At 51.0% G+C, this 22,385-nt stretch overlaps 8 protein-coding genes; 2 read left to right on the top strand and 6 right to left on the bottom strand.

Moving 5' to 3' along the window:
* Positions 1–396: 396 nt before the first annotated feature.
* FFUJ_03840 (uncharacterized protein) lies at positions 397–947 on the bottom strand (the record flags this gene model as incomplete). XM_023572943.1 has 2 exons in its annotated part: positions 397–750; positions 834–947. 2 exons carry the CDS (start codon positions 945–947, stop codon positions 397–399), a joined length of 468 nt encoding a protein of 155 aa, XP_023426979.1.
* Positions 948–1,766: 819 nt separating this feature from the next.
* On the top strand, positions 1,767–3,430 carry FFUJ_03841 (uncharacterized protein; the record flags this gene model as incomplete). XM_023572942.1 has 5 exons in its annotated part: positions 1,767–2,246; positions 2,295–2,397; positions 2,450–2,728; positions 2,778–3,271; positions 3,326–3,430. The coding sequence occupies 5 exons, from the start codon at positions 1,767–1,769 to the stop codon at positions 3,428–3,430; spliced, it is 1,461 nt and encodes a 486-aa protein (XP_023426978.1).
* Positions 3,431–4,358: 928 nt separating this feature from the next.
* Positions 4,359–5,384, top strand: FFUJ_03842 (uncharacterized protein; the record flags this gene model as incomplete). Its single annotated transcript, XM_023572941.1, has 1 exon — positions 4,359–5,384. The coding sequence occupies one exon, from the start codon at positions 4,359–4,361 to the stop codon at positions 5,382–5,384; it is 1,026 nt and encodes a 341-aa protein (XP_023426977.1).
* A 401-nt stretch (positions 5,385–5,785) lies between these two features.
* FFUJ_03843 (uncharacterized protein) lies at positions 5,786–6,967 on the bottom strand (the record flags this gene model as incomplete). XM_023572939.1 has 3 exons in its annotated part: positions 5,786–6,377; positions 6,434–6,750; positions 6,800–6,967. The coding sequence occupies 3 exons, from the start codon at positions 6,965–6,967 to the stop codon at positions 5,786–5,788; spliced, it is 1,077 nt and encodes a 358-aa protein (XP_023426976.1).
* A 1,605-nt stretch (positions 6,968–8,572) lies between these two features.
* Positions 8,573–9,717, bottom strand: FFUJ_03844 (probable xylitol dehydrogenase; the record flags this gene model as incomplete). XM_023572938.1 has 2 exons in its annotated part: positions 8,573–9,625; positions 9,709–9,717. The coding sequence occupies 2 exons, from the start codon at positions 9,715–9,717 to the stop codon at positions 8,573–8,575; spliced, it is 1,062 nt and encodes a 353-aa protein (XP_023427205.1).
* Positions 9,718–11,058: 1,341 nt separating this feature from the next.
* Positions 11,059–11,621, bottom strand: FFUJ_03845 (uncharacterized protein; the record flags this gene model as incomplete). XM_023572937.1 has 2 exons in its annotated part: positions 11,059–11,245; positions 11,299–11,621. The coding sequence occupies 2 exons, from the start codon at positions 11,619–11,621 to the stop codon at positions 11,059–11,061; spliced, it is 510 nt and encodes a 169-aa protein (XP_023426975.1).
* A 687-nt stretch (positions 11,622–12,308) lies between these two features.
* On the bottom strand, positions 12,309–13,118 carry FFUJ_03846 (uncharacterized protein; the record flags this gene model as incomplete). Its single annotated transcript, XM_023572936.1, has 1 exon — positions 12,309–13,118. The coding sequence occupies one exon, from the start codon at positions 13,116–13,118 to the stop codon at positions 12,309–12,311; it is 810 nt and encodes a 269-aa protein (XP_023426974.1).
* A 706-nt stretch (positions 13,119–13,824) lies between these two features.
* Positions 13,825–17,410, bottom strand: FFUJ_03847 (probable Na+-transporting ATPase ENA-1 (sodium P-type ATPase ENA-1); the record flags this gene model as incomplete). XM_023572935.1 has 4 exons in its annotated part: positions 13,825–14,889; positions 14,939–16,622; positions 16,676–16,941; positions 17,162–17,410. 4 exons carry the CDS (start codon positions 17,408–17,410, stop codon positions 13,825–13,827), a joined length of 3,264 nt encoding a protein of 1,087 aa, XP_023426973.1.
* Between the last annotated feature and the right edge of the window lie 4,975 nt (positions 17,411–22,385).

The raw sequence follows: 22,385 nt of genomic DNA, 5'->3' as shown, positions 1-22,385 counted from the left end.
ACTGCCGATTCCACCACTGAAGACTCTGTTTGTGTTTGAGGGAGAAACAGATGCTGATGAATGTTTGATAAGCACGCCTGGCGGCAATTGTCACAATTCGTCGGCTGGGTTGAGTAGTCTCTATGACGATCATGGGCACGAGGCTGTTTGGGCATCAGTCGACAAGCATCTATGCATGCTCTTAAACATTCTCGGCGTTGGTCCTCACCCTGTGGGACTCCAGCGGTTGCATACGCTTATCGAGTTGAACTGACTCTTTCGGAATGCCGTCTTGGCATTGATCCTGATCATAGTAGTACACTGTCTTGTCCTATCCTCACATCACCTTTTATTCTTACAACCCCCCCAGCGTAGATGTCCAATACCCCAAAACGCCACAGATGCAACAATTCATTATCATTGTCCCTCGCCCCTCGGCCTATCCTTCGCCGTAAGTCCGTGTACCCTCTCCCCCCTCTGCTCCATCTCCTTCTGTCTCGACAGCCGCACGTGCTCCGGCAGTCCCCACCACTCCCGCATAAACTCCTCCTGGGCCTGTGCGACTCTGGCTTTTCGCTCGCGTTCGCGCTGGCGCTCTATTCGTAGGGCGAACCACTCCTCGCGTGCCTCGTCGTGTGCGGATTGTGTGGCGTGGAGCTTCATGCAGCTGTTCATGGAGCGGTGTTCGGCGCGGCAGGCGAAGGAGACGGTGAATGTGCGGCCGAGGGCGCATGCGGCGAATGCTGGGGGGTTGTTAGTGGTGTTCATGATCTGATGTTCAAGTTGCAGTATGGAGAGATCGTCGTGGAGGTGGGGGACGTGCCTTTGATCTCATCGGCGCATTCTTTTCGGACTTTTTGGTAGAAGATGTCTCGGACTTGTGCTTCTTGTGATGCCGAGAGAGGTAGAGGGTTGCGAGAGGGGACTCCGAGCTTCTCCTCTGGCACCGGGGGGTTCTGGACGGCCATTGCGGCCATGGAACGAGCGCGCGAGGCTCGGAGTCGTATGTATCGTATATATAGTGCCTGGGGGAGTTCGGGGACAGGTGACTGTGTCGTTAGGGGGTTCGTGGTGGATCGTTGATGGCGGTTGAAGCTATATCGGACGAGAAGCTTGCGGGATCTTGAGAGGTGAGCCCATGAGCAAACGGCAGAATACTTGACCGCCTTCCACTTTTGGGTTTATCGGAAGATGGATTGCACCATGGTCCATAAGACTTCAAGACAAGAACATCACCAGCTTCACCGTGTTTGTGCGGTTTGGATCAATGAGCGCCGTCGCCCTTTCTTAGTCTCATCAGGTTCATCGGCGAGAGCGATACTTCGCCGTGCAGGTACCGCTATGACCTGCCAACAGGTCTCCAATATGAAGCACAAAGTGCCAGCGTGAACGCCCTCACATCCTCAGGCGACACAATAAATTGTGTTCGATAAGATTCGGCCATCCAATTCCTTTTTAGTGAGATTGTGTTGGAAACTCACCAGGCATCTTTAGGCAGCATCGCCAGCTTATTGGTGCTGTCTCGGTTGCCGCGAACTCAATTGACTTAGTTCAACACTCTTGTTCCACAAAAGTCGAGTCTTTGCGTGGGTTTCACCGTGAATTTTAACAAGGCTTGTATATGTTTTCTAGCTATTGTTTGTAGACAATGTTGCTGTAATGTCAAGGTATGAGTTGAGCAGTGGTATATAAAGACTCTTCTTCTCCTCAGGCATTACCCCCGTCGTCACATCATCACATCAGCTTTTCGTATCCTATCGAGACCTACCTCAAGTCTTTAAATTAGCATGGGATCCTCCGTCACAACCTCTGAGCCCATTGGGGACTCTTCTCCCCTCAACGGCCTCCTCTCTGCTGTATCCTCCGCCCTAGACAAGCGCGCTGGCAAAGACATATTTGCCATCGGAGGCAGCATTGGCGACGATGACGACTCCTCTAGTGCAGGTAAATCCGTTACCATCCGTTGGGATACTAAGGACCAGGGACATACTCGCACTCTCAAGCTACCTCTCGGCAATGATCCTGTTGCTCAAGATGGCTTCAACACCCTGTTGGCTGATTGCCAACCGGCAACCTTCGGTGTCGGCAGCCAAGAGGTTCTTGATGAAGAGTACAGAAAGGCTGGAAAGATGAACACCGAAGACTTCTGTACCAACTTCAACCCTTACGAACACGGTATCGTCGATACCATCAATCAGGTTCTAGCACAAGCCAGTGTTACTGATGCCCGCGGTCTTGGTGTCAAAGCCGAGCTTTACAAGCTCAACGTAGGCCTAATGCGATTGAACTAGAGTACCGTTACTGAGATTCTCTAGGTGTATTCGGGACCTTATGGCAAGTTCAAGCCTCATGTTGACACTCCGCGGTCTGATCGCCAGATGGGCTCGCTTGTCGTCAGTCTTCCTGTCGAGCACAAAGGTATGGTCCATAAGCCTGCGACTCTGAATCGCTGATACTCACAAGCTTATAGGGGGGCAGCTGGCAGTCAGACACGGCGGCCGTGAAATTGTGTTTGACTGGGCGCCCAAGAGCGCCAATGCCATTCAGTGGGCGGCCTTCTTCTCCGACTGTGAGCATGAAGTTCTGCAAGTCACTGAAGGGCATCGTGTCACATTGACCTACAATCTCTTCTGGACCAACTATGGCCCAGCTTCGATGTCAGATAATCTTCGGGCTCTAGACCAAGAGTCTCTTCATTTCTTCAATGCGCTTGAGAAGCTACTTGAGAACAAGCATCTCATGAAAGAAGGTGATTTAAGTCTTGGTCGCCGTCATATTCACTTACTGATATAATCTAGGCCTCGTCGGGTTCTCTTGCACTCACGCTTACCCTCATACCTCCAAATCATCCACCAGCAACCTACACCACATGCTCAAAGGCATCGACATGGTAGTCTACCAAGCCCTCAAACGTATTCTCGGCACAGCCCAAGTCGCCGCATTGGTAGACGATGAAGAATTCCGACATGACCAGCAAGAGTCGATACCAGAGACGATTGCATGGAAGAAAGAACACTGGTTGAAGTACAATCCAGACAAGCCAGAGCCCCAAATCACAGAGGCGGAGCAGGACATCTTGGACAATAAGCGAGCTGTCGGTCTCACTCCGAGACCGGCCGTTATTTTCTGGCATGACTATGACAATAGACTTGACCCAGCTGAAGTCAATTCTCAGTATGGACCGGACTGGGAAACGGACAGGAGCAAGTTTTATCCTCGGGAAGATGTCACTTGGTTGAATGGCCCGCCTGGGGAAGAGGTTTCGAAGGAACTTGCTGTTGCTTTCATCACGGTGAGTTCGGAAACTTATCACTCCGATGACAGGGGCACTAACATAGGTTTACAGTACGGAAACGAGCCTGGAATCGACGCTTACTATACTTCGGCTGTCATTGTCGCAAAGGTGAATGGGTCGTCAAAGCCAGACACAAGCACTCGGATGGAAGCGTGAGGGATAGGGCTAGCTTTGGGAACATCAACCTTATCTGATCCTCCACTGAACAGAGCCTCACAAATGTTTGAGAAGTAAAGCCTATTATGTTAGTCTTCTTAGTCTGCTGTGCCTTATAAAATAGCATTTTGCTAAGCCACACTTTTAAATATCGGCTTTTGCGACTCGACGTGACCAATACCCAAGGAGCAAGAAAATATGGGACCTTAATCCTAAATGATGAGGAGATTCAGGTAATTTAGCATAAATTTAGGATGAGTTTAGGACGCCTTTTTTTGACTTTATTTTTTAACACCTTACTTACCTTATATCAAGGTCTGGAGATTTCTTGGCCTTATTATACTTTGGCATGACTTCACGCGACGACTGATCTTGCGACCAACTTATATTGTCAAGAACTCAATACTTTCTCTTCGTATACTGTCTCAATTTCTTCTCAAATGCCCTCTTTATGAAGCTCAGTAATTCCGTCATCTTGTCTTGGAGATATAGTACTTTAGAGTGTTCAATGTTTGGTCAAGCACAGTCGTCTCAGCTCTTTGTGTTATGTTGTGCTCCTGTACAGCAATCATACGTGGATGCATAAAGCTTCAGGGTTCTTTCATTCCATGTGACTTGAAGAAAGTTGGCATCGTGAAGGTTTCGTGCCTGTCGTCAACTTTAGACTCTCAGACGAGGGGCTCCTCCAACCAAACAGCACTTTGAGGAACTGGCTTTCGTTTTTACAAAGCTTCTGTTTACATAAAAGTAAATAGATTCACGCACATTCATAGCTAGGTTTTGTTTCTCGCTATAAATATCCTCGCATTGTCTACTCTGTACACATATAAACTTGACCTTCTGAGCATCACGATTCTCGCAACCACGATTATCAGTTCAAACTTCCGCCTACGAACAATCATCACGCTGTTTCATGCCACGATCGGAAATGTTAGATACAACGAATTTGGACGACTCATGGGACCACTCGTGGTTCAAGCGCCCGGAACTCTTTGTGCCTCAGTGGGTGATGGGATACGCCATAGAGACGCAACGTCTATCGCGCTGGTCTTGGATTCAGCACGAACAGCTCAGGACATGGCAGTATACAGAAGACTCTAGCTTCCAAATTGTGTCTATCGGCGTCGCAAACATTGTGGTGAGGGAGGGTGAAGTCCATGGCTTCCAGATTGGCATCTCGATCCTTGATACCGACCGTCTTGGAGATGCATTGGCGAAGCCCCCTAACCCTGATGTCAACCTAGCCGCCAGCGTTGTGCAGTCTCATCATTGGGTCGTCGGGGATGAAGAATACTCTCCCGAATTTGAGAATTTGTTCCAGTTTGGAAGAATGCGGTACGTTCCAATCGATAAATTCGAGGAGCAAATCACGGATATTGTCAAGAACAATAACTTCTTCCTCATTACCCACGGACCAGATAATAGTCTCTCGTTCTTGGGAAGCTTCGGGGTGCATTTCGAAGCTATCGGCACTATCGACACTGAGCAGGCTGCGCAGGAAGTGCTCCGTGTCCCCTCTGATGAAGTGGTAAGCAAAGGCGAGCTGGTTCAGGAAATTGGAATCCTATGCCGAGATCCTCATTTGGCTGGAAACGCAGCACATTTCACTCTTCGTATCCTTCTCATGCTTATTCATGGAGACGTTGAGCGACATCTTCATCGATATGGTGTCCCGATGGATCAGTGGTCGCTGCTTTTGCGGAGGATTGTGGGCTCACCACCCAAGAAACGAGAGTTGAGACGTATGAGTACGTCTCCTCCAGAAGATCCTCCAGAAGATTCCCCAGAGCAAAGCAGCAACTCCTCGATTACCGCTTCTTCTTCTCCGTTGTCGTCTCCGCCTTCCATACTAGTGGGCAGCGAGCTAGACGAGATTAAGGACTCCCTTGCTTTGCTGGAAGACGGCCTCGGGGAGCAAGGAAACACCGGACCTCAATATAGGGTGTTAAAATAAACTCAGCAAAAGGTATCCCAAGCTTAGGCTAAACTTAGGCTAGTTTACCTAAATCTTTTTGTCATTGAGGACTAAGGTCCTGAGTTTTCTTTCCTCCCCTAGGACGGTTCATGTTAGGCTGCTACGCTTGCATAGGTATGTTATGAGTGGGAAACACATATACAACATTGGGAATAAACTCTGCTTGGGAGTAGTGTTTGTGGGAAGAGCATTATGCTTCACACGTATATATAATTGCGAATAAATTGTCATCAATCGCTACATCGTGTTCTAACTGTGACTATTGGTATAAAACAAGTGTCAAAAGGCCACCGCTGTTATTGGATATATATAACACTAGCAAAACAGAAACATAACTCCACGCGCCAACAGGCTCGGTCATTATTCCCTATTCATTCCATTTACTGCTGGGGATATGCTTGAGGAGGATAGGGTTGAGGCTGAGGGGGCGGCGACATTGAAGCAGGAGGATGGGCGTAATTCGTCTGGCCATCTAGCTCACTTCCGTAGTGCTGAGGAGGAGGAGACGCTGCAGCAGGAGGAGGTGTAGAGTAGTTTGTCTGACCATCAAGCTCACTTCCCTGATGTTGAGTAGATTGTTGGTACTGCTGAGGGGGATACTGTCCGAGATTCTGCTGGCCTTGGTACTGCTGGTCTTGAGGAGAGTAGGGTGCGGCGGGAGGAGGATAAGCGCCCTGTTGTTGGTATGGGCTCTGGGCAGGTTGGTAGGGAGAGGGAGTGCCCTGAGGAGGATACTGCTGTTGCTGTTGAGGAACGAATTGGCCGTGGACAGGTTGTTGCTGGTATTGCTGTTGGGGGACACCCTGAGGTTGAACGGGCTGAACCATGGGTTGGCCTTCGTTGACCTTGGTTTCCATTTGGTAGTTGTTGCTGGGTGAAGATGAGGCAGCGAGGTTGACAGCGAAACGACCTTCCTTGCGACCGCGGAGGAACATGACGAGAGTCCAGACGAAGGTGACGATGAAGAGGATCCTGAAGGAAAAGTGTTAGTCAACATTGTCCGTAATCCATGAACTGAGACGACTTACCAGACAAGCGCACCAAGACCCGCGACGGCAGCGAGCATAGCCAAACCAGACTTGAAGAGAATAACATTCTCCCCGTCACGCTTGAAAATGTTACAGGTCTTACTATCCGTGAGACTTCCATCATCAACACAGCCATAAGCATTAACAGGGACGACGTATTTGGCACGTCTCGCAGCAGTGGCGGCCCAAGCGGCAAGCCAAAGAACCATCATTAATGCATCAAGACTTAGAACGGCGATGATGTGATATGCGTTTTGAAGACTGGGGATTTTCTCTGTGAAGAGGGCGTAGGCGATGACGATCCATGCGATGATTGCCTAGATGTGTTAGTGGTGTTAAGATGAAGCGATGCGAGGGAGGACGTACAATGGCGAGAGAAAGAGCTTCTTCGTCGAGGGTAGCATCGTGCATCAAACGGCCACAAAGACCAACAATGATAAGAGAAATGAGGAACTGAAAGCCACGAATTATGACAATCCAAAGCGGTGTCTGGAGAACATGGTTGCTCTCAACCTTCTCATGAGTTTGTTCCATGGTATAAGTGATAGTGTCAAGCCACGAGAAGCAGCCAAGAGATGTAAGGTGCTAGTGTAAGGGCCAAGACGAGTGTTCGCTGGGGAGAATGATTTATGGCGCACCCTTTTTTTTTTTTATCTCCTGGGGAAACACAACAGCCTTATAGCTGGGCCTGGCTCCATTCACTTACAACAAGCCCAAGGCAGATTTCTAAGGACGAGGAACCCTTGCGGATGGCGTCGTTAGCGTCCTTCAGCCGCACCTCAGCTTGCCCATTCGGGATGCCTTGTTGGCGCCGTTGGGCTCTCTTGGGGTGGAGGGGGCAGGCCATGGTTTCTAGTGTTTTGAAGAATTGTCCGAATATCGAGGCCATATACGCATCTTCTTACGATGATCTCTGATATGTTTTACTGTTTATTTCTTGTTATCGAGAGTTGAGTCATCGTCGGCCGTTACGCGAGTGTAATGTCGAATGCCTTGGTGGTGGTTAAGTTTAATTGACAGCAAACGAAAATAGGGTCACGACGGTACCACCCTACTTAACACCCCTGCAGGACACAAGGCACGAAGAGTAAAACAGACAAATGCCGTTAAAGGCGGAGTGGCTTGTGGAAATTGAAGTCGAGAAATCTGGGCAGTGCGACAAGCCACTTGAAGCTATTGCTCCTTAAAATACTCACTGAGGCGTTTCACTAGAAGCAACGGAGTTTCTAGCTCGATTGCTAAATGGAAATGCATTTATTGACGAGTGACAAGGCCCGAGTTAAGAGATTGAAGCTTGAGGAGAAGTGCGTCCCAGTTGAGCATGCTGCGCGAGATTTGGTTTGAGGTGCAGATCCCTGTATGTATGAAGGATTTCGCTAAACAACCCATGCCGGTGTCGATCACATGGATAAGATCTGCCGACAAGCTTCTCACTCTCACTCTCACTTTACCAGGGCGTTTGTGTTTCTTGTCAGAAAAGCTAGCTGCTCGTAGAGTGTTCAATAAAAGGTGAGATTTGTGCTCTTTTAGGAGATGTAAGACGGGCGAGGCTTGTCTTATTGGAGAGTCCTGATGGGAAAACAGCTGAATGCGGAGAGTGGAGATGGCACATGGGCTGTGCTTGTTCAGCCGTTGGAGCTAAGTTGTGGAGGGGCGGAATGGGTGATGTATTGCAGGGAGAGTGCGGAATTGGAGGATGGTGGGAGATTGGAGAGGATACGCGGGAGCCACTGGAAGGGCGTATTCAGCAAGACTCAATTAATAATCTGGTCTTTGTGCCAGTAAAGTACGAGGGTAAGGCTGCCTTGGACGATAGAATTGGAAAGTCTCTGACAAATACGCCGCCAATTGGCATCTCGTTACTCCATACATCAAGGGGCCCGCGGTTCTCCATGCATCTCATCCCAGACACCCGCCTGCTACCCGTGGTCAATCTACAAGGGTCCAAGTGAAACAAATCACATCTATTAAGTGCCTTACAACGATGCTATAATGTAAAGGACTCATACCAAGTCCGCTCATGACAAAACGCCTTCACCCGCCGCCCCGCCTCATATGATCCAAGCCATCCCATGCCCGGATATCTTTTTCGCTTTTAGTTCTCATTCATAGTCATTCATATCTTCATCACCCTCTCCTTTACTGCTCGTTAGGTCCCTTGATCAAAACCTTGATCGCCTCTCCCTCCTTGACCTTCTTGAAAGCCTCCTCAGCCTGCTTGAATTCAACAACTCCAGTGATGAGCTTCTTGACATCGACCTTGCCGGTAGCGACAAGCTCAACGGCGAGAGGGTAATCACCAGCACCGTAGCGGAATGATCCACTGGCTGTAGCCTCCTTGATGCAGAATGCCATGATGGGGAAGGTAATATCGGCTTTGCCCATACCGCCCTGCACGTAGCTACCGCCGTTCTTGAGGACGTGGATAGATGCTTGGATTGAGGGCTCAGCACCGCTGGCATCAATGACGACGTCAGCGCCTTCGGGGAGATCAGCAAGCTCGCAGATGTTCTTGGCGTTCTCCTCGGGCGCAATGCGCTGAGATGCGTAGACGTGGGTGGAGGCGAAGTCCTTGGCGAAGTCGAGCTTGCTCTGGACAATATCGACACTGACGATCTTGGAGGCGCCGTAGGCCTTTGCGACAGCGGCGCAGAGAAGACCAACGGGTCCAGCGCCCATGACAACGACAGAGTCACCGGGCTTGACGCGGGCCTGCTTGACGATGTGCACAGCGACAGCGAGGGGCTCAATCAGAGCACCCTCCTGCTGCGAAACATTATCAGGAAGCTTGAAGCAGAAGTCCGCAGGGGCAGTCCAGTAACCGGTCAGAGTTCCATGGTAGGGTGGTGTAGCGGCAAACACCATATCCGGGCAGAGGTTATACTTTCCGGCGAGACAGTTCTGGCATCGTCGGCAGGGGTAGCCGGGCTCGAGAGCGACGCGGTCGCCGACCTTGAGGGTCTTGACCTTGGAGCCGACCTCAACGATTGTGCCGGCGGACTCGTGGCCTAGAACCATAGGGTCCTCGACGACGAACTTGCCGATGGAACCGTGGACCCAGTAGTGCACGTCGGAGCCGCAGATGCCGGTGTAGTTAACGGCGACGAGGACATCGTGGGGGCTTGAGAGGGTGGGCTTGGGGCGCTCCTCGAAGGAGACGTCGTTGGGCTTGTTGAGGACGAAGGAGAGGTTCTGGGGGGTGTTAGTGAGACGTCATGAGGGGCCATGATGGCGGGGTATGATGTGAGGGAGGCGATGAGCTGGGCAAGACGTACGCTGGCCATTGTTGCTGTTGTTTAGTGAGTAATTGAGAGAAATTGAGAGGTGAGAGAAGAGGTGAAGAGGAGGAGAATTGAATCGCGTGTCGTGGGAGGATTAAGTAGGTTCGTCGCTCGTAGCTCAAAGTGGGATGTCCTGTCTTATATGGATCACAGTGGAGTTCACCAACACCGTCACTATCACCAAGCGCAATTGCAGAAATAGCCTGAACGACAAATCTCTGTACAATAAGTAAAAAAATTCAGATCATGGCCAGAATCTGCTGATGAGGGCAGCGGCTCATATACCCCAACTTCATCACATGGTCCCTCTCTCCCTCCCATCAAACACAGGAGCTAAATACCCGTTGAGTTGACATGATGGTTACACCCCCACGGTTTTTACCCTCGCCAATCAAGAAGCCATGATATCGAGACCACAAGACCCGACGGGATTTCTCTAAATATGGGGTGTGGCTGTCATGACGGGAGCGCTTGAGGTTCTGGTGCTGAAGATGAGGGCACTTTAGCCAGAGCATTTAACCGCGCGAATGAGAAGAGTGGAAACGGTGGAGTGGGATCCGTCGGTGAGAATTAGACCGGGAAAGCTCCAAGGCTATTTCATAGCTGTGAAGCTAGAGATCAGTGGATATTGGCATGGCATTGTTGGATGATCAGTCAAGAAAGAAGGGTCGCGGTTCTCAGATCATCGACTCAGATCATGATATGGCTTGGCTACCGGCTCATTCCCGCTAAAGACAACGCAGGCTTCCGAACATGCATCCGGAGCTTGGAGCAGTCCCTTGACCATCGTTCTCACTTTCAACAATTCATTAGCGCGGCAGGTGTTTGGCTTGATGATCCGGCGGAACCTGTGTTCCTGCGTCAGCTCTCGATCAGAATTCCGCTGCCGGCGCGGAGCTGCGGCTTTTGGAATAGCGTCCGGGTGGTGGATCCGGCCCGGAGCGGGGAGTCTCGGCGATGTGCGATGGGCACGATTAGCCGGTCCCCGCTGAGTGAGTGAGTATGGGAAACCGTCAAGAATAAGTAGCCGGAGAAGAATTGATTTAGGTTCTTCGGTTCCGTCACATTGCATTGCGGACCTCAACGGCATTTAGGTCCAGGGACTCGGCAAACGCAAAACCTGCCGCCTGTAATGGGTGACATGGTTAAAAAGAGGGCTCGCATGGAAGCTGTATCTCTTCACGGCTGCTCAGAATTAATCATCATCACATAAACATCATATATGTCATCCTTAACATGAAGTGTCAATGTTAACTGGTTTATTACCACCGCTACCGCGCTATCATACAACAGTCCCATCTATTACAAGTATCCAACGTCAACCACTCCTTCATCCCCATCCATTCAGTTGAGGTTATAGTGCTCCTCCTGGTGGCTCACAGAAGAGTGTCGCTTAGTCGTGCTCTCATGGGGATAGTCATGCTCAATGATAGGCTCTCCAAGGTGCTCCTTAAGGGCAGAGGGGGGAGCACGAGCAGCGTCGAGAGTGGCGCCGGGAGACTTGTGCATATCATTCTGGTATGATGTGTTTCTTAAGTGGATGTCAGTATAGAATACTATTGCATGTGCAAAGGGTAAACTTACGAAGGCTTTGACTGGGATGAGGGATCACCAGGAACGTTCTCTACCAAAGAGTTGATCCTGTCTCCCGTGCGGACACCCTCGGTGTGTTGGTTCTGATTGCTTGTTGCTTCAAGGGGAGAAACGCGGGAGTTGGAACCAAGTTCTCGCTGGTTGTTTTGGTTGGCGTTGAAGGTGTTGTTGAAAGACTCAGTGTTATTGGAGCTGGTGTTGTACGTCTCCCGGAGAGAACCAGTGTTGTGAGACTCTTGGTGAGAGCCAGTGTTGTTGTTCTCAGTGTTGGAGGGGACCAGTGTCTCCTTGATCTTGTTCATGAGGTCAGCCATTTTGTTCGAGTATTGAGTGAAAATAAAGTAGTGTTGAGGTCAAGTGAAGTAAAGCTTTGATGTAGAGTGTGGGTTTAAACGGCAAGACTTCCGTCGCGGATCCGTCTCTTATATACATCTCATCTTCGCCTCTTACACCCATCTCCTCACCACTTCCATCATTCTTCCCTAATCAATCAACCCTCTCATTCGACAGCTCGGCTGCTGCGTCATGTCGAAATCGTCATGACGTCGAGTGATCGGCAGAGGCTCCATCACAGCGCGATAAGCATATTCCAAACCCTAAAATTAGCGCTCCATTCTCTTGGTTTTTGTTCCTGGGGCTATGTTTAATAACCCAGGTGACATTGGCCAAGCCTTTTTGGTTGTGCTAAAAACCCTGGTTCGGGAGACATCATGCGTGGGGCTAGAATCTTCCGAGGATGCATCGCCAAGATGAGCGGCCTTTATAAGACTATGAGAGGGATTTTGAGGTCAGTGATTGCGTAGATGGGATTACTGTTCCTCGGAAGTGAGAAGCTTATTCGGGCGTGGAAGGGATACCACGTAAGCTCAGGTACAGATCACGGATCGAGATGGATGGTCGAAGTGGTTGCCCGGCAGTCACATGTGATGGCGCAATCATCAAGGCGACTAATCAGCGATCTCAGTTCAACAACATCGCTTGCATACTCTGTCACAAGTTCATCATCTCTTATACACCATCCAGTATCCAGCTCCCAAAGCAGCAACCGCACCAGCCCACGGCATAACAACCATCACAGCAGCAATAAGATTGCTCTTAGCCTTCTCTTTCACAATTCTCCGTAGTTCCGCTGCCTCATTCACCCAGGGAAACTCCTTCTCCGGCACAGGCTTATCCAGAAACTCACAAATGGGCTCCCAGCCTTGACCCATGCGATACTCGAGTAGTTGTCCCTCTAGCACCATCTCTCGAATAACACGATGATGACGATCATATGTTTCTCTTGCGTTCTTACGAGCTTCTTCAACTGTATCAGCTTGGAAAAGTCCTAGCATTTGCTTTCGCGCCGCTGGGCCTGCTCTAGACCCAAGGAGCGGCTCAACGAATTTGATGGAGAACTCGGCGATTGGGTTCCAGAGTTGTTTGAGGACACTATCGTCAACGCTCTTGAACCAAGGGTCGAAATCTCGAATTACAAGGATGACTTTGGCATCGGGGTACGTCTCAATTAGCCGCGGGGCGTAGATGGACGCTACATCAGTAGTGGCTTCACTTTCTCCCCAGATCTCATCCCACTGTTCACGAGTGAATGGTTTTCCAGTGTACGTGGAAAGATTCGGGAATGAAGCGTCTGTTGCGCGCTCGAGATTCTTCCAGGCTTCTTTGTCGTCGAGGATTTTGAGGCCGTGGAACACGTCTTTGTAGCCGAGATCAGTGAGAGCCTCTGCCATGGATGCTGTGCCTGTGCGGGGGAGGCCGAGACAGAGGACTTTCATGTCTCGCATTGGCTTGGGGGTTGATTTGTTTGACATTTTGAGTGATCGAGAGCTGGGAAGAGTTTGAGTTTTGGGGGGCTTTGGCTTGAAGATATTGATCTTCAGACCGCAAAATAAGCCACGCTCAAGTGCTTACCACGCGTCACGCTAACGCACCAGCGTAGGATTTCACAGTTGAAGGTTCAGGCTCGAACTGTGAAACGCGACTTTAACGGTCAGTCCAATTATATCTCAGTTCAGTTTGATCAAATGGACAGTTTCGGGATTGGTGATACCTTTGTTAGTGGCTGAGGCTCATGTCCCTCACCCCTCCGAGCATCCGGCACGGAATTTCGTTCCACGTCGCCAACGTTCCTCACAGGGAACACAATCACTTTGAACATTAGATAGGTGAGTCACTCAGGAATTAATTGATTCATGATTTAACATTTGACTTCATTAGAGAACTATTTCCGCTTATCCATAGGTAATCTCAAGGATCTGGAATATCCTTCCATGATCCTCTTCATCCTCCTCTCATTACAGCCAACGGCGTCCTCTGTGGTTCATTTTAGGGTTTCCTCCGGTAGCGAGCTCATATCTCATGTCTATGGCTCGGTCATTTCCTCCTCATCCACCTTTTTCTTAAACCCTTCCACGTTTTATAACTCCGTTGTTTGCACCGTTTTGAGTTTTGGGCTATCTACCTCTTCATTGGCAGAATTATAGCAAAGAACCTTTTTCCCTTGACTAGGAAATTCGTTCACGCCTTCTTCTCGGCGTTGTTACGTTGAGCGGCAGCTTGTGCGTCAACCTTCTCAGAGTCGTGACGCACGCTGGCTTCGCTGGAGTCGGGGGTGAGATACTCGCCGAATGTGCGCTGCTCAAGGTCCATGTCCTTCCACTCGACGCCCTGGTTCTTGCGGGCTTGTCGGCGGAAGTACACTCGTTTGGCGAACTTCCAGGCCTCGATACCGCCGAAGAAGAGACCGGCGGCGATGAAGACGATGGCCCACTCCCAAGTGATACCCTTGTGCTTGAAGACGGTGTCGCTGATGACGGGGATGTACTGGATGGGGAAGAGGGTGACGAAGCCGAGCATGATGGCCCAGAAGAGGAACTGGTTGCGCCAGACATCGTGCATCCACTGGGTGAAGTAGAGCTTGGAGCCGGGCTGCATGCGGAAGAAAGATCGGCGCTTGTCAATCATCTCCCAAGCGAGGAAGAGGGAGAACCAGGTAAGACAAGCAAAGGTAGTAGCACGGGCCTTGAAGACCGTCTCACAGCTGTCGCTGTAGTTATCGTTACAGTCCTCACCAAGCTCGCCGTTACCGAAGGCATACAGACGAAGGACGAAGGCGCTGAGGCACAGAGCAGCGATCCAAAGACCGTAGACACACATATCGATGATGAACTCGAGAGAGAAAACACCAGTCTTGAGAGAAATCGGGGGTCGGCGAAGAATACCAGCGACAGCGCGCTCAAAACCGAGACCCATGTCGGGAAGACCAGAAGTCATCATGATGATCCACATGATCTGGACAGGAGCGATAGGGAAGACGGAGAGACCAGTCTTATCCTTGAAGACGAGACCGACGAGAAGGACGACGGCTTGGGCGACGTTGGTGGCGAGCACGTGGAGGATGAACTTCTGGATGTTGTCAAAGATACGGCGACCTTCCTCGATGGCGGCGACAATGGAGGCGAAGTTATCGTCGCTGAGAACGATATCGGATGCATCCTTTGCAACGTCGGAACCGGCTTGACCCATGGCAATACCAACATCGGCACGGCGGAGAGAGGGAGAATCGTTAACACCATCACCAGTCTGTGAAGTTAGCATGAGACATCAGAAAAAGAGACAAGGGAGAACATACCATAGCGCAGAACTTGTCTCGGCGGTGCAGGGCTTCAATCATGCGGACCTTGGTCTGAGGAGCACATCGGGCAATGACAAGAGGGAGGAATGGAAGCTGGTCGACTTCATCATCGGTAAGACCATCGAAAGTGGTAGCAGTCATGACCATGGTAGCTGCAGTGTCCTCGGCGACAAGATCCATACGGGTAGGCAGGATACCGACCTCAATGGCGATGGCCTTAGCAGTCTCGGGGTGATCACCAGTAAGCATGTGGACGGAAATACCAGCCTGGTGACACTCTCGGACAGCGGGAGCAGACTCAGGACGGGGAGGATCATAAAGACCAACAAGACCACGGAAGACGAGATCACACTCAACAGTGGTGCGGTCAATCTCATCACCCTTCTTCATGTCGACATTGTAAGGCTTGGAAGCAAGAGCGAGGACACGGAGACCCATTCCAGCAAAAGACTCCATGTTACGGAGGATCTGCTCACGGAACTCATCGGTGATGGGGACTTGCTCCTCGTTGTCCTCAGGGCAGTATGTAGCACAGGCACCAATGACACGCTCGACAGCACCCTTGGTGAAAGCAAAGAGTTGGCTGGTTCGGTTGTCCTTCATGATGACGGACATGCGCTTAACATCAGAGTCGAAGGGAAGCTCGGCGATCTCACTGTACTGGTTGGCAGCATCGTGGCTGGTAAGACGGAGACGGTTCCAGTCGAAACGAGAGGCAAGGACCTGGATGGCAATCTCGGTGGGATCACCGCGGGCGTGCCATTCACCGTTCTTCTCGTTGACGGTGGCAAGGTTGGCGAGAGAAGCAACTTCGAGGAACTTGACGAGAGAAGACTTGGACTGGTTGAGAAGCTCGCTGATGGGAGAAACAGAACCGCATTCATCACCGCCCTGCTTAAGTGGAAGCTCATGGGGCTGGCTGCGAGACCAGCGCATGTCACCAATAGTAGGGTTGAAAGGTTCAGTGGTGTTCTCGATGAGATAGGTTCCCTTTCCAGGAGTCCAGGCTCCACGGGCAACCATCTTACCTTGAGTGAGAGTACCAGTCTTGTCAGAGCAAATGTCGGTAACAGCACCAAGAGCCTCGAGAGACTTGAGGTTACGAACAATAACGTTTCGCTCAACCATGCGCTTAGTACCAGCAGCCATGGTGATAGTCAAGACGACGACCAAACTAGCGGGAATCATGGACAGACCAGTAGCAACGGCGTAGATAATAACCTGCTGGGAAGCATCGAAGTCGTTGGCAGCAAGGACGATAATGGCACAGATGACAGCAGTGCCAAAGAGGTAGATTGCCAGACGGGAGAGCTTCTTCTGGAGAGGTGTGCCGACGTTGACGCCGAGGAAACGGCCAACAGCGTCGGTGAAGGTGAGAGTGTAGGCTTCGAGATATCGGTGAGGCTTGGCGGAACCATCAGCCTTGCGCTTCACGGGACGGACCTTGCTGTCCTTCTTTCGGAGGGCAGCAGCGATAGCACCGATTTCAGTACTGGTGCCGGTAGCGAAGACGATACCCTTGGCACGACCCTTTGTGACGGTGGAAGAGCTGTAGGCGACGTTGATACGGTCACCAGGTCCAGTGCTGTCTTCAAAGACCTCATCCTCGTTCTTTCGAACGGGGAGAGACTCACCAGTCAACATGGCCTCATCAGTCTCAAAGTTAACGGCCTCAATAAGTCTGCACTAATTAGTAAAAAGCCCCAGTGTAAGTGCCAGGCATGGATTACTCACCGAATATCAGCAGGGATCGTATCTCCGGTCTTGATTTCCACAAGATCACCGGGAACGACCTCAACGGAGGGAACTACCTTGGAATCTCCATCACGCACAACACTAGCAGTGGGAGAAGACATGGACCGCAGAGAGTCCATGGTCTTCTCAGCAGAGTACTCCTGGAAGAAACCGACAGTGACATTGAGACCAATGATGAAGGCGACGACACCACCCTCAATCCATGACTTGATACCGAAAGAAACAGCCATGGCAAGAATAAGCACCTTGGCAGACGTCAGTAATCATCAACATAGCGCCAACAGGGGTGTTCATGTGGTGTGAGCAGGTGGGTTGGGGGAAAAAGCGACGGGCTGCCTAATCAGGTAATATGCAGTCCAGAGGCGAAAAAAATAAATAGTTCAGCCATCGAGATATGCTTAAACCATAAACTTTGGAGTGTGTGGGGGCTAATGAGGGAGGGGACTGGGCTGTTTTTGAACTCACCAGCGTCATAGCATTAGCGACCTGAGCGATGATGATCTTGAGGGGCTGAACACCATCAGCTTCGCCGAGATCGTTGTTGCCAAACTTCTCATGTCGTTGCTTGGCCTCGGCCTCGGTGAGACCGCTGAGGGTATCAGTCTTGAGCTCCTCGACAACCTGGTTGAATGTCAAAGCGTGAGCGGGACGGCTCATGGGCTCGTTGCTCTGGCCAGAGACATGGTTGTCGACGGAGTCGTCCTTCTTAGCCATGGTTGTAAGTCGAAAGCTAGCGGGTCGCCAGCGTGCTTGTTGTTGTTGTTATATATATCTTCGACTCGGTGCTGGCTTAGAATGTATACATGAGTTGAAGAAAGACCCTTAAGCCTATGTCTGGGGATTCCTGTAAGATGATTTGCAGGAAGCCTTTCGTCTGGCGTCGGAAGGGCTTTGTTGGAGATCTAAGTGAAGAGATCCTTGGGGAGAGGAAGAGAAGAACAAGAATTGATCGTGCGGGGAGATGGGGAAGGTCTTATAGACGTCTGTCCCATCTTGGACGACAGAAGAACAGTCAATGCTTATCTCGCCAGAGTCTTGGCTCAAGTCACTCACTATCTGGGTTGAGAGATGGATTTCACCATCTCCAGCGGACCCCACATGGCCAAGAGCATTACCCAATTTTTCCTTCTCTGCGCTGCAGTTTCTCTGTTCCAAAGGCGGGGAGGCATTGGGATTGGGCATTCTGTGAGAGTCTTGGCGATGATACGAAACCTTGGTTTGTTGTTGTGTTGAACAGAGAACGACTCTTAGAGTATACGCCCCCTGGCCTTGTCCGAGGAGTCCACTCCGCCCCGGGGCAGGTCTGGGGTTCGGATTGGTGAGACGTAGCACACGGCGCCGTTCTGTACGGTAGGTTCAAGAGGGCTTGCTCGCCGTCGGCACGTCATTTGGAGATGGCTACCAAGCATCCTGTGACGCGGCGTGGCGGGCTCGGCATCAATTGGCCTTCCTGAGTGGGCGACCAGAGGCTTGGTATTCTTGGGAGACAAGGGTTAAAAAAGAGCCATACCAACTGCACCTTGACTAAGATACTAGGTTCAGAGTAAACCCGAATTCGAATTGCCTTGGAAGAGGGGACCCAAATAGCGGTAATCACAGGATACATCGTCAGTGCTGTGCTGCGCTGGGGTTCGCAATGTCAGAGCCTTGTTTGAAGCCTTGCTCGTTCGTTGTTCACCTGGTGAGGCTCTCGTGAGGCTTTCAGGGACCCTTCCCAGTGCCGTCACCGATGGTGGATACTCGCTGCAACCGAGTTCAGTTCACTGCATTTTCAGTGCATATGGCCCCTAGAACCGACGTTAGACGAGTGTCCTGCCTAGAGCTACCCCCTCCCCTCTTTTTTTTTCCTCGCCCATGACACACACCATTGATTCAACTCTGTAATGTGGTCTGCTTCGGTGGTATTTTCTTCTCGACGAGGAAGGATCAGTATTGGCATTCTCTGGGCATACATAATTTCTGCCCGCCAAGTCGTCACGTCATTGGGTCGTGGGCAACCATCGTCAACCTGGACTCCGTTTTATTGCTTTGTTCTTCTGGCCTGTTTTTTTATCTGCACGTTGGGTGATGTCGTAGCTGTAAGTCCGTAGGCATCAATCAAGTTCACTTGAGAGGCAAAACCTCATATCTCACCTGCGACAGAAGAAACGGGGCCGGGTATGAACCGATTGTTGTTCTTTCAGCTCGCGTTACGGCCCGGATTTACATCACGGAGGTCCGAGACTGCACGGCACGGAGCTGTAAATCCAAGCTGCCCGTTGTGTTACTGGCCAGTCTCGTGACTTGGAACTACGGAGATCTTGGGGTTCAAGATCAGATCTTGAGATATGTTTGGCTGAGCAGACGGGCTGCTCAACGTGTTACGCAACTTTGCTTAGCTTATCCCCTTTGAGAAAACTCCCTCGCAAATCTTCGCCAAGGATGAGGTGCAGGCACTGCCACCCTTGGCAGAGGACTTGATGGTGTTAGTCACGGTCTCTTATCTTTGCCCAAAGTCTGGAGGACGCCTTAGCTAGCCCAAGTACCTTGGTGTTTAGCGTTTCCAGATAAACAGGGGCTCAACACACGTGGTGCTAGTGCACTAACGATAACGACACCATCTCTGTGGCTTTTGCCACTGAGCTTATCTCTCAGCTGTCAGGCCAGTATCCGCCACGTGAACGGCTTCCACTGCTTCTAGAAGCCATCCCGGCATGCGAGTACATGGTACGTAATGAGTCCTCCGCCAGATCAGCCAGGATTCTCCTCCAACGTGACAATAAGCTTAAATCATCGGCATGTTATTGAACCTGGGTCCACTAATCCTGGTGCACAATCTCCTTCAGAAATCTCTGCGCTATTCCTTTTAGCCTCATTCCAACAGCGTGTTGAGCGACGAATGAGATGTCCTAGAGCCTGCGCGTTGCATTGCGATTACATACAACTTCTCGAGCAGATACAATGCCAATTCTCTACGACTCACGCGCATACATACGCTAGCCTCCCTTGTCTCTGTATACTTACTAATGGATCCATCCAAGGAACGTAAGACAGACGGTAAAGAACATAGCCGTCGATCGCTGCCTCTCGCAGCTCAAAAGAGACGCCGGACGCGGAGACGCTGACGCCTGACTATGGTGAACTACCAAGGCGGGAACGAGAGAAGCGCCGTATGCCGCAGCAAGAACGGGGAATTAGGATTCTCTCGATCCACTCTAGACGACACTTTGTCCTCACAGAAACGGGGCGCTTACGCCTAGCACAATCCATGCGCGTCTCTCACAGGCCACTGCGAGGCTCCCACGGGAAGAAAAATAAACGGGGTTCACTCACTCTCCTCCTACCATTGGATCCGTTGTCTCCGGGTGTTGTCTCGGGGCGGACACTGCGGGGCGTCAACCTCCCCACGGAGGCGCCCCGGTCTCCAGATGGAAGCCTCTCTGTGGCGGGGCGGAGATGTTGTCTTCTTTCTTTTCTCCTGAGAAGAGGGGGGATTTAACCCGGATGTGTCGGTCTCGCAACACTTCGCTGCGGACGTGAGACAATGCGTGGGGGGGGTTGCTTTGACTGAGGAATCGCAGCACCATTGACTTACTTTACGGGGAACAATATACCCGGACTTGTCTATCTCCGTTCGGAAGGAAAAAGTAATTCTGCTGCAGGTCCCAGGACGTGCAGCCTTTTAACTTGCTCACCAACCATTGAGTGGCTTGTATAGTTGCCGTTATTGCCGGAGAACAACACACTGCAGCTGTTATAAGCCCTTGATCTATTAATGGGATCATCTTGGGCAGCCATGAACGGACTTCGGCATAAACATCGTGATGCTCGGTCTTGTTTGTCGCGGAAACGGCGGCCAAAGTCATCAAAAACCTGGGGAGCCGGCGCCGGAGGTCTTTGAGCAGGAATTGGCAGGGTCTCGGGCACGGACATGAACATCGGCCGGGGAGTTTGCGAATGCCTTGATACACGGCAGATGGGTACGCTCGGGCTTCGGCGATCATCTCAACAAATATCGGAGCACCATTGCGGCTCACCCTCAGAAGTAGTAAGCCGAGCCTCTTTCCTGCGAGCCATTCGGAACCGTATCTTCAACGACCGTCTCTGTGAAACAATAAGATTCATCGTTATCAGCCGCAGGGACTTGGGTCTACCAAGCACTTGGCGATATGGAACTTGGCCGAAAAGCTCTCAAATCCACCGGGTGATATACTATCGTACCATAATTCGAAGGAACTGTGTCTTGGCTTTTCAAGAGCCCTGGCATAAGCGTCAGATTTCCCCAGGCTTCCACGATGGCTTGCGAGAACTCTGGGGTGAACCATTCAAGTGACGAGAGCTTCAGCCATGTCGCCGCAGCCAAGCATTCACGCGATGGATGCGGTCTAGGCCTCTACAATTGAAGGCCTCAAGATGTGCGACGCTCTCGAGCCTCTTTTTTTCTTTTTAATTCCCCATGGACGATCCTTGTGGGGTTACAGATAGTGTTTGGAGACGAAAACCGAGCGGATACATTCAAAATACTGGTCGGGCCTTTTCGGTGCTTTATCTCGTTGGTGCTGCAGCCTGAGATTTAGATCTATCTGCTACACGGAGGCGGATCTATACTATCTCCCGTATACTATCTTTCTTTGTTACGCGTATCATGGTTAGTTACAGAGTACGAGGTAGATTTTGAGAAACAGCTACAGGGTACGAAGGTCCACCCACCATCTCGAACCTCAGATGGATGTCTGAAGCCAAGTCAATACAAGGCGCCAAGTTGATCACCAAAAAGCTTCTCGACACGTGTAGCCACGATACAAGAAGTGCTCGCAACCATCCACGATTCCTCTGTGACAATATTTTGCTGCAAGAGGATCAAAACGTACATGCTGCAGGAAGAGCAAAAGGGAAAGGGAACACGAGAACAAACGGCAGCAGAAAAACGGACACGCCCCTGTTCTGTTCAGTAATGGAGCGGAACGGTCAGCGGCCCCACAAGCGTCTCATTGCCAAGGCGAGCGGTGTTTGGGTGAGGCAGGGTTGTCGTGGGGCGGCGGAGTGGGGAGTGGGCTTGGGCGGAGCCACTCGTAGCGAAGAGGTTGACAGAGGAGGACACGTGCCCTCCGCTGAAGGACCCCGGAGCGGACGGCGTTGCATTGCATCAGGAGAGAGAGTTTGGTCTGGGGGAGGACGAGAGAGGTTGGGACTGCTGCTTGACATTGATCATTTCATTACTCAAACTCTCCGCGTCGTGCTTCTCGCCAAGTCTATCCTAGAGCGAAGAAGCATTTGACAAGAGCCTTGGCTTGAGACAAGTCGTAATACGACAGCCATCCGCGGACCAAGTGGTCGGTTATAACACAGGCAGACAGGCAAAAAGCAAAGACGAAGCCGGTTGCCCGGTCCACGCCGAAGAAAGTGAGCAGATGCTCGAGTCTCGATTGCGATATCTGTTCATTGCGAAGAAGCGAGACTGTGTTGAACTTGGCGATGGCACGACGTCACAGTCTTACAGCTCGCAAGTAAATGGCCGAAGACACAATCAAGCATGGAGTCAGAATCCTGCTAAGCGATCGATGATGACCTCGGATCACAGAATCATCGACCGGATGGAAGGGACATGCAGGTCTGCAACCAGGGCCTCAATAAACGCTCATTATGACAAGAAAGCCAAGAGCGACAAGACTTCTTGTCTGTGGCACACCATGCTTTGCTTGAGTCGATG

Source organism: Fusarium fujikuroi, chromosome FFUJ_chr02 (assembly GCF_900079805.1).
Source record: "Fusarium fujikuroi IMI 58289 draft genome, chromosome FFUJ_chr02".
In the NCBI taxonomy this organism is placed as follows: Eukaryota; Fungi; Ascomycota; class Sordariomycetes; order Hypocreales; family Nectriaceae; genus Fusarium; species Fusarium fujikuroi.
The sequence above is the reverse complement of the archived record's forward strand: the minus strand, read 5'-3'. Positions and strand labels throughout refer to the sequence as shown.